At 28.6% G+C, this 11812-nt stretch overlaps 1 protein-coding gene across 2 annotated transcripts in view; it reads left to right on the top strand.

The window, feature by feature from the left end:
• LOC106474187 (ectonucleotide pyrophosphatase/phosphodiesterase family member 5-like) overlaps positions 1-10243 on the top strand; it is a 29367-nt gene extending 19124 nt beyond the window's left edge. For both annotated transcript variants that reach the window (XM_022402545.1, XM_013934878.2), the window contains 2 exons: positions 3965-4210; positions 5702-10243. In XM_022402545.1, the coding sequence (XP_022258253.1) occupies positions 3965-4210; positions 5702-5895 (440 nt within the window). In that variant the 3' untranslated portion in view covers positions 5896-10243. The remainder of the gene's footprint in view (positions 1-3964; positions 4211-5701) is intronic.
• Positions 10244-11812: the final 1569 nt, after the last annotated feature.

The raw sequence follows: 11812 nt of genomic DNA, 5'->3' as shown, positions 1-11812 counted from the left end.
GTTTACCCTTAATGTATTTAAAGAAATCCTTACTGTTAATTTTTACATTTTCAGCCTTTTCTCAAAAATCATTTTTGATTTCCTGTTTCACCACCTTTCTTGATGCTTCTAAGTCTCCTGTCATACCAGGCAATTTAAAGTTCTTAAATTTATTATGCTTTTCTTTAATTTTATTTCTTAAACTCTTTGTGTGCCAACCCGGTTTTTTACTTGTAGCTATCCTTTTCTTTCTATTAGGAATATGTTTACATTGAATATTTAAAAATTTATCTTTAAACTTTTTCCACATCTGATCAGTGTCTCCAAATAAATCAGCTGTCCTATTAACAACAGATAATTCTTGTTGCATCCCTTCAAAATTAGCTTTTTTGAAATTTGTGACCAAAATAACATTATTTCTTATCTCCATATGCAGCAAAACATTGAACCTAATAGAACAATGATCACTTGCACCCAGATGTTCCCCAATTTCGATCCTCTCGGTCATTTCTGTATTTGAAGTTAACAGTAAATCTAAAATAGCATTGTTTTTTGTAGTAGGTTCTTTGACTATTTGGTGAAGAAAGCCATCATGAACAGTTTCCAAAAACCTTTCTTCCTCATGTTTTGACTCTAGCATTTTCCAATCTATATGCCTGAAATTAAAATTGTCCATAATTATGGCTTCATTAACAGCTGAAATCTTAATCTCATTGTAAAGTTTCTGACTAATTTCATCAGTATCATTTTGTGGTCTGTAACTTATATTGCTAATTACCTTAATGGCATTGATAATTTTATCAAATTTACATATGAAATTGAAGAAAATAACTGTTTACATTTTTTGGATGTAGTAAGTAAAAATAAAGGTAAGTTGGAAACTGCTGTTTATCAAAAACCATTCTTGGAAATTGTGACATCTACATCAAAAATCTTGTCACACTAATTCTCAAAAAAAACCATTGCTTTTTGTTCTTATGTGGATAGCATTTTAAAATTTTGTTATAAACAGAAAAACATTAAAAAGTTATTATCAAGTATGTAGTAGTAGAAAGAAGTTTTAATCATGATATTGTTGACAGAGCTGTCAAAAAATTAAAAAAAGGACAATAAAAATATGTTTAAACCACTAGCTGAAAAATTAAGAAAGAAGGGATTATTACTATTTATATCTGGTTTATCTTGTCAAGTAATGCAAAAAAATACAAACCGATGAACGAGGTTAGCCAAATTCGTAATATAACTAAAGATAAAATGGATTTAATGGAAAAAAAACTGGTATATCTAAAATAATGTGAATTTGGAAATACCTGTGTAGGACAAACTAGAAGAAATTTGAAATAAAGAACAAATTTACACAAATCGAATATATAAAATAATAATAGAAAGATCTCGCCTTGAGCCCAACTTACTGATGAAACTAAACACATGATTCAATGGGGGAAAAAATTTATACATTAATGGTAATAATGTCTGTGAATCTACTGAGATAATCTAATGTAATATAGATAATTTTAAAGTGTTAAATAAGAACAAAGGACCAGAGGGAAATGTCATTAATAGATGGCATCAAATTTTTTAAATTAAAATTGTGTGTGTGAATTTGATCATGTGATTTTTGAGAAAGTATATATATAGGTTTAAACTCTTGCAAAATATTGCAGTCCTAATGATGATACAGTAAGATATTGAAAAATGTAGAGTATATTAAACTGTTCCCTGTAATTAATGTTTATACAGTAAATTATTAAGTAAAAACAAAAATTTTCATTCTATTTTGAGATTGGGGACAGTTTCCTTTTTAACTCTTTATTGTGTACTATTAAACACTGGTTTTCTCATTAATATATCTGTTATTAAACAATAACAAAATCAATAAATTAAAATAGAGTTAAAATTTGCAAGTATCAACCATTTTATTAATGGTATTGAATAATATTATAGAAACTTAAAGCACAATCAATTATGTATAAATAGGCTGCCATTGCAGTTTACAGTAATTAGACAATCTTGAAAAAAAATATATAAAAGTTTCACTCCTGTCAAAAATCTCCATATGGGCAATATGTGATGTTTTCACTTCTATTTTATATGTGAGAAATCGATGTAAGAACTCACCCACAAAATGTAATGGAATTAACTTGAAAGTATGTAAGATAAAAAGTTGACATCATAAGGAATTTTTTGCAATTTTGAACAGAAAAAAAACTTAAGTAAAAAATTAAGAAAACCTTCACAATACTTAGTATGACCCACAATCTTTACTTGAGTATAGAGTTGGGTCATATGTGGAATTAATCAACAGGATCATTAATCAAATAGTACACACAAGTCTCTACAGTCATGCCTGTACAAGCAAAAAAAAAGTGTCTGTGTGTTATCTTTTTTGACTTATTCAAATAGTATTTTATTTTGGGGAATTTTTTCACACAAACATAATGCTTGGTGAATGAATCATTAATGTCAGCTAAACATCACTAGTGGTTACAACATTTACTACTGGGCAAGAAATTGAAGAAAACTTGTGATTATAGTGATACTTTCTAGATTTCCTCTTTGCAGATATTAAAATAATTCAAAAGGTGAAAATCAAAGTATGATAAGAAATATTTAAAAAACATAATACCAAAGAAATCTTGAATTTTCAATGTTTTGGAATTTTGTTCTTTAAATCCATCACTAAAACTTCAAAATAATTAAAAACAGACAACTTTATAAACATAAAAACACCATAAGCTTTTATGCAAATTGTTGATAAAGACAGAAATTCAGAAAAACCTTAAAATAATCAATTCAATGGTCACAGTAGTCATTTGCAGTTTTTTTAACACAATGCTTCCTCAAACTCTACATTTTCAACCATAAAACCTACTTTTATTTTAACTTATTATATGAAAGTAATTAATTGTTAATTAACATTATTCCACATTAAGTTAACATGCAAACAGTAATGGCTTGGGTCACCTGCAGTGCTTAATGCCAAACACCACACACGTGTACAGAAGTATATGGGATACTGGATACCTCTAAAGCAGTGGTTCCCAACCTGGGGTCCTCGTAGATAATACCATCTCGTTAAACAGGTAAGTTTTTTTAATTGCACACTCAGTTATATACATCTTTTATTTGACAGTGAAAAGTAGGAGAACGAGTTAATTATTAGTTAATAAAAACAGTTTGTTAGGTAAGCAGAATCTTTCAAAAACATGGGGGCAGTGGGGGAAAAAATGATAATAAAAGGGGTCCTTGATAGAGAAAAGGTTTGGAACCACTGCTCTAAAATCTAAAGCTCGTGCTTTCCTTTAGAAATGATGAAAGATGTATTCACTCTCCATTACATATTGCAACAATACTGTATAAAGTGTACACTTTTTTCCAGACAATCTAGTATTAATTTATATGTTCATAAGTTTATGATAATTTTGGAGCCGTAAGAAAATGTTGCACCTATAACTATGTAGTTACTCAACTAGTTTGTAACCAATTGACACAAATAATCATAAATGTTTCCTATTAAACTGAGAAAATATATTTTTCATTTTTATGTAGAGTTTATTTTCATTTAGAAGAATTTGCAACTCTTCCATTCAAAATTACTGTCTCCTTTTAACAAATTAAAGCTCTAAACTTTTGCTTAAACAAAGACTGAAACTCTGTGGCAGAGCATTTTATCCTATGTGCTTCTTGACATCATAATTCCTCAATTTTATATGTTGCACATCAAAACCTTCTTTTGCTTGTTGTTATCACTAAAACGTGTTTTTGAACAGTTTTGCAAATCTGTAAACATTTCAAGAATGAAACTAAACACCAAAATTTAAGCAGGAGTTACACTATTTGATTTTTGTAATATCTTCCTTATGTATGTGTTTCTTTCAACAAGATCTAGAAACTTTCCTGGTCTTTTTTTTTTTAAGTTTAATTTTAGATCTCAAAACAAGTTGAAATATGTTATCACTTTCTTTTCTTTCTTTTTTTTAAATAGAAGGAAGCCATGGGTATAACAATAGTCTTCGATCCATGCATCCTTTATTTATTGCTCGTGGTCCAGCTTTCAAAGTCAACTTTACAGTAAAACCTTTTAACAATGTTGACCTCTATCCCTTGATGTGCCACCTTCTAGACATCCACATTTGGCCTAGCAATGGATCTTTAGAAAATGTCTTGCCTATGCTAGATATCCGTTATGACAAACCAGTGTGTTTCAGTTATTTTAATCCCTTTGTTATAGGTAAGAGGGAACTAGATTCTTGTACTTTCCTTCTGTCTAAGTAGATATCTTCTTAATATTAACCAAATGCCCTTAAAATATTGGTATACATGTAGTTTTGTGGGCATACATGTTTAATACTGTATTTTTAATAAAGATAAATTAATAATTGCTGAAAAACAAAAGGTGCAAAAATTTATTTTTAACAATCATCTTACTTATTCCTAAGTGTATACATTAATATGTGTATTTAAACTTCAGAATAACACTATCTACTTGTATGTTTTCATTTCATATTTCATTCATCTTACTTGTCAAACAAGTATGCTAACCCTTTCCATTAACATGTTCAATTTTAAATTTAACTACTTTGGATCAGTGCTCGAGGTTATGGAACGATTGAATTCTATTTGATATTTTGGTAATCCTTTGTGCTAATTCTTTTATCGTGGCTTAGGAAAGTAATTTGTTGTAAAATATTTTGCGTAAAAGTACTTTGTAAACAAGTTTTGTTCAATAAGCCTATTTAAGTCATAATTAGTTCTCCAAGTATAATGAACCCCGGGTATCATTTTTCCATATTCTTTATTCAAACCTATTCAGATAGAAATGTAAATATTATTTGAGTTTTAAAATAATTATAGTCAGTGAGGTATACCCATTTGGTATTTTTAACAGCAAATATACAATTGTCCTTGAAAATATTTTAAATAAATTTATGGTTTTCATAACCTGACAGTTCTGTATAAACTACAGGACTTCATCTACAAGCATTTCCAAGTTATTAATGAACAGTCATTTTTTGTATAAAACCAGAAACTGACTTTCTTGTGTAAATGAAACTCAACATTTTACATCAGGGAAGTAGGTACAAAATCTTGATATGATTTACTTTTTTGTAAAACAAAAGGAACATTTTTCTAGACACCTGAGTTACCGTTTTTATATAATGCTGGTTGATCAGTAGTCCATCCACTTTGTAAGAAATTTGGTTATATCACCTTAACATCCATTTTATAATCGTGATGAAGTTTACAAATAATATCCATACAATTAATAGATCAAATATTCAGGTGGAATCACAAATTAAAAAAGGTTCCTCTCAACTACTGATTATTTTCTTAATTCTTTTATGTATGTATGTTTGATATATAATTCTTATATTTTGAAATATCTATATAAATTTAACAGTAGACATGCTCATGTGGACAGTTTCAACAGAAATGACTTTCTAATGTGATAGAAAATAGAAATTATCAGTAGCCATATTTTCTCATACCACTGTCCAGAAAAATAATAATAATAATAAAATATTTCCTGCAGGACAGTTTTTTTCTTGGATAGGCATGTTTTCCACATTTTTTATAATAATATCCTTGAGATTGATTCAAAATATCAAATGCATCAACTAAATCAGTGTTGATATGTTTTTACTTTTACTTTACCAATATTTAAGTAAGATGTTAAGATTAATATGAAATATTAGTAACATAATGATTTTTTTTTTCTAAGGTATCTTAGCCATTCTGGTTATCAGTGTATCTGGAATTTTAATTGGTGCTGCTGTTCTTACTCTCTCTAAAAGAAATAAAGTAACAACTGTGGATGTTAATCTTGAAACAGTCCTACCAAAATCAAAGGAAGGATTATCTTCTAAGGATGAGCTCAAACAACTTCTCATGGAAGGCTCTGAAGATGAAATGTAGCACTGGATAGCAAACAGAATGATACCAACTGTTAAATAAACAACTAGAAATATATATATGCTATAAAGTGCTTATAAACTTAGTGTACACATGCTTTTTGAAAAGGGAAATGCATGTAATTTCTGAGACTAACTAACTTATCTTTTGAAACATCAAATATTATAAATATATTTTATACCACCTGTATTTCTCTTGATTTGAATGTCAGTGCATTTTAACAAATATATGTAGATGATGTGCAAAGTAAGGTATAAATAGCATTAAACATCTGGCATTGTAGTATGTGATAAGTAAGGATTAAATCTTATTTGGGAATAGATTTGGAATTGATTTCTAATATATCACAAATTTGAAACTATATGTAAGAATGTAAGGTCAAATTACAAGTATGTGATTCCTTTTCTACCCTTTGAATAACTACCCAAAGAAAAGTCAAGGGTAACTAGTCTATGAGCTTGGTTCTTTGAAAGTTTATTTACGTGTTAAAAGTTTTAAATGTTTTAGTACCAAGTGACAAAACTCTTCAACACTTTGTATATTCATAAAAATGTGTACTATTCCATATAACTCATTATAGCACTTGATAACACAACTGCTTTGGTTAGATCAATAAATCATAAGGGGGGAATCTTAATTTATAAAATCATTCTATTGGTAATAATATCTGGCAAGTTTCAACATATGTTTTAGTTCCCAATTCCATTAAATCATGAGAATTGTTTTGATCAGACAAGAAATTCATACTTTTTTATTACTATTATTATTATTCCATTTATATGTTTACATTTTTGATTTTTTACTTGCCATGCTTTCTGCTTTTAGTGAATTTAGTACTATACTTTTTGAAATTTCTTAAAAATCATTCTCATTTACATGAGTGAATTGTAATTGTTTTTGTTGTTGTTTGAAATCAAAATAATTATCATTATTTTTTTAAAAAATTTATAATTTTTCTGACTTGTGTGACGTACAAAAATGAAAATATCTAACCTAATTAAGTGCCTTATGATTAAGCCAAATAATTCTACAGGCTTTCCATTCACAGTTAGTCTTAAATATGTAAAAACATTAAATACAAACTTTTCATATAAGCTATGTTCAGAAGGAAACAAATTTCATTCATGCACTGAATAAGGATAGTTTGCAATTGAGAAATGATTATTGTAATAAGTGAGATCTGTCTACTGCTTAAGAAACTGCATATTATGTGATTTCCACAATTAATTGGAAAGTATTTATTCATTAGTTAGTTATAGATTATAATTCACACCAAATGCTGTAAAAATGGATACTAGAGATAACAAGTTAATTGAGTTATAATTTTATTGGAAAAAAACTAAAAATTTAAAAAATTAGCCAATAAAGTGTAGTTTATACTACAGTACACACCAGTTACAAACAATATAACTACTGTGGTAACATATTATTGTACTTCTTTAAGGTGAAGCTATAGATATGGTGGAAGGAGTGCATTGTACCAGAGATTTTGTAAAGAAGTTAAATCTGTTGTGCATATCTTCAGCACCATTGATGTAAATTTGTTGGTTGTAATCTGATATAGATGACTTTAGGCATTAAAATTCTGCTACTTTCTGAACTCTTCTCTTGCATAGACCCCATTCTAAATGATTCTAACATTTTAAGAGAGTTTAGGGTGGTTCATCACAGGTTCAAGTTTAAGAATTTTTTTAGGCTACTGAAATATTAACACTTTCAAGTAGTATTTCATTTTTAACTTGTATGAGAAATCAAGTTTGTTGTGTATTTGTGGTTAAGGAAATGTTTATATTTTGATTATTTATACTATTCATACTATGCATGTTAATTCTATGTCACAATATTCATCTCTTTCATTTATGCTTTAGATTTCAGTTTCAATTTTAGCTGTTATGAGAAATTATTTTCTTTGCATAACTATATTTAAATCAAAAAGATTATGGACATTTTTTAAAATTCAAGATGGTTTTTCATAAAAAGTTTCAAAATATTTCTGTATTGAAAGATTTGGGATAATTCTACATCAAGAGATTCAACATGAAGCTGCATTTAAACAATCATGATGGTTCAACATTGAATGATATAGGTTAGAATAGTTTCAAATATTTGGGGTAAATATAATGTCACATTGAAAGAGTTATAGAACAAAAGATGAATTGTTGATTTACATTGAAAGATTCAATGGTAATTTATCAGAAAAGATTAATAATAGTATTATTCTAAAAGGTTACAAACAGTTACACTGGAACATTTGTGATACATGTAGTTCTAAAAAGAATGATTGAGGACTGTTATACAATAAATATTTCAAGTTAATTCTATACTAAACATACAACAAAAAATTGAGATAGCTTCTCAGTGAGAGGCTCAGAATCAGGGCCAGTGGTACCTTAACTAGTGCCTCAGGCAGAAATTAAGGCTGCAACCTTACTCACACTGAAGCCTCCTGAGGATTTGGCAGCCACCTATGATTCCTATCCATGATATTGGGGCTGTTCAGAATGCTTCTTTATGGAAGGATGTAGGAGTCAAACTAAGTGATACAGGATGGAATTCCATCCTGAAAGATTCAAGAAAGTTATGATAGTTTCATACGGAAAGCTTGAGATAGTTTTTACTTAAATTTAGCTGTCAGAAAAGTGCCATCAGCATTGAAAATGTAGTTATATTTGTGTTAACTCTCATGTCTGACATTTTGCAAGTCACAGATATTTCATTGATTATTTTATTATATTTTTGGTGCATTTTATTTTTCCTTTTTTTTTGTATATTCAGGATAGTTCTACGCTGATATTTAGGCTTTGCATATAGTTCTTTATGTTAAGAAGAGGTTTTTATTAAATTGATGATTCTATAAGTATAAAGGTATTTATTTATTTATTTATTAGGGATGCACGGGTAGTAAAATGTGGCTGAATACTGAGTCTGGGTACCTAGTCACCAAGCCTTGGGCAGGGCCAGGTGTTGACTGGGACCGGGTTCTCCTCTTACCCCCAAAAAAACATACACAAAAATTAGAAACAAAAACAAAATTAACATTAATTACATTTAACCAAATAATCACAAACACAACTTTCAAGTTTTACTTTTTTAACTTTCAGCCCAACTTCTCATACCCTAGCCCCTATTATTCTCAAAACCCCCACCTTCCACAGAAATGCACTTCACAAGCCATGCCTGTTATTAACTCCTATTGTTCTCTGAATCCTCTACTTTCAGCAGGTGGGCAGTTTTTGTTGCTCAGAACACGTTTTTTATAACTGTCTGTACCACATTAGTTGCCACAAAGATTAGGGCTTAGATACCTAACCTCAACACTCGGCCAGAACCAAGTATTGCCGGATATCCCAATACCCAGCCAGGGCTGAATATCTGGGTGGGTACCCATGCATCCCTAATATTTATCAGAGTTGATCAAAAACTCAATAAATATTTGTCTAATTTTTTGTGATACAATATCTCTTAATGTGTGAAGATATTCACATGGAGTTCCATCATTTTAAGGTACAGTATTTTATGTAAAGATTCTGAAGAATTATGAATATCAATGAAAATTTTTAAATATTTTTGTTAGCTGGCTTTGCAATTGTATATATCTTAAGAATGTGATCAGGTATGGTAAAGCATGTTTTATGAACTACAATAAGGAAAACAATTTTTCAGATATACACATAAATTATACATGTTTCATACATTTATTTAACATCTTTATTGCAGTTTTTGCATTGTATTGATTGTATTATGCCATAGTAACACAAAGATGTGGATTATGTTTTATAGTGATAAGAAAAAAGTTCAAAATGTGTGGTTATATCTATATTATTTACTGTCAGTTGGCAATTATAAATAAGGAACTTGAAATAACTAAGATGCAAAGAAATCCAATAACCTGAGCAGTTTCAGAATCAGAAGGTTATGAGGCTGTTTGGTTCCTTTACGGTATGTATATTAAATCTCTGTGGTGATGTACAATTTGACTTGATTTGAATATAGTTGTTGGAAATCTCACATAGTCCATCATGTCTATTGAATTCCTAAGTAAATGTTTTTGTTAGATCCATGAAGTACTTCATAAGCAATTAAAAGAAATCAATAAGTGATGTTAATAAGCTTAAATATGGAGGTATACACCGTATGGTGGTACTATGGAATATGTTTCATATTTGAATAAAAAAGTTTTTAAATTTCGAATTTGTTTCATTATATTTAAACGGTCGAGCCAGGTAATCACTTAAACACAAGAAAGATGAAGGATCCCACAAGCTTTTATAATTAACAGTTTTGAAAGGAATGCTCATTGTAATGAGAAAAGAAATATTTGAAGAGGCTGAAATAAACCATTAAATTTGAATTTGTTTCAGTGGTTTTGAATAAATAGTTAAGTAGAAGAATAGAGAAACCAATGAGTTTTTTTTATTGTAAATATAATTTGTGTGGAAAGTTCTACATTAGTAATTCATTTATTGTTATTTTTTTCAGTAACAGCTTGAAAATGTTAAACTATTGGATTTGAACATCTTATGAACACATGATACAAATCTAACAGAAAAAAAAGTTTATATTTTTCTGATTATTATTCAAATCACCCTAATGGATTATAATGTAGGATTTTCTAAAGCATAATTCAGCCTTTTTGTTGCATATTGCTTTTTTTTTTCAGTTAAACATCTGATTAAATATGTGTACAGTGGTGTACATAGCATGCTATGGATCCCACAAATAATTATAATATAGGTTCCACCCTTTTTTTTTTATACCTCACTTTATAAAGACATGTAATTGATTATATTCTCAATGGATAATAGTTTCTTAGCAAATACAAACATATGCTTTGAGATAGACAGAACATTCTATAAGTATATTGTTTACAGGTGGCACTCCTTGGAGCAACACAGATAGGAAAGTTTAAACATTTTTTTTATTATTACTAATGAATTAACCTAAATGAATGTTATTAACAAATAACAAAATGTCAATTCTAAAGTATATCCGTGTTAAAAACTGTTGAAATAGTTAGAATTTGTACTTAAATTTCAAAATTTGATATGGAACAGAAGAAAGGTGCTTACTGGTCATGCTTGGGTTAATAGTATAACTTTATGGGCCCTATAATTATGCTACAGAAGTATGTATTCGCATGTTTATTTTTGTAGTTGACAAGTAAATGCTCTATAATTTTTGGTTTACTTAATTTTGCTAATTGTATAAGACAATAGCAATTGTTAAATATTTGGATAAAGATGTATTCTGTATGAACCCAAGAATAAAGTAATTACAAACTATGTGTGACAATTCATTATATTCTTAGGTTACTGTCTGTAAAATTGTGACCAATAATTAGATTGCCTTTGTTAAATAACATTATTTTTCAAATTCAAAATATGACGTGCCTAGTGAGACTGTAAAATCCAATAAAGTAAATTTAATCTGTAGCTGTATAATCATTGTGACTTAGGATTATAGTTATTCACCTACCAGATAATTGTATGTAAATGGAATTAAGGAGTTTTATTTATCCACAAAATCTCGTATTATTTTCTGTTTTACCTATTTTTAGAAAAATGCTTAGTAAATAATAAACTATTTGGTTTAATTTAGGAAAATTAAAATTAACTGTGCAATTTATTTTTAACTTTAAAGTTAACTTATGTTGATTGCTTTGTTCAGAATCTATATTATTTATTTAACGTAACATATTAAATAGTTAGAGCTGGGTGATCAGTGGAATTTGATAATCATCAGGCTTATTAATCAATTATATTTTACTGTTTGATTATTCTCACACAAGTCTTGGATAGTATTAATAAAAAAAATTTCTATAAGTTGGTTATTTTCATGAGTTACAACTAGGGCTACCAGATTTTCAGAGTGAAAAATGTGGACTTGTTTTCCCACCATAAGGAGAGACACTGTAACATCC

The sequence above is a fragment of the Limulus polyphemus genome, unplaced genomic scaffold (assembly GCF_000517525.1).
Source record: "Limulus polyphemus unplaced genomic scaffold, Limulus_polyphemus-2.1.2 Scaffold6927, whole genome shotgun sequence".
In the NCBI taxonomy this organism is placed as follows: domain Eukaryota; kingdom Metazoa; phylum Arthropoda; class Merostomata; order Xiphosura; family Limulidae; genus Limulus; species Limulus polyphemus.
This window is presented reverse-complemented; position numbering and strand designations above follow the sequence as displayed.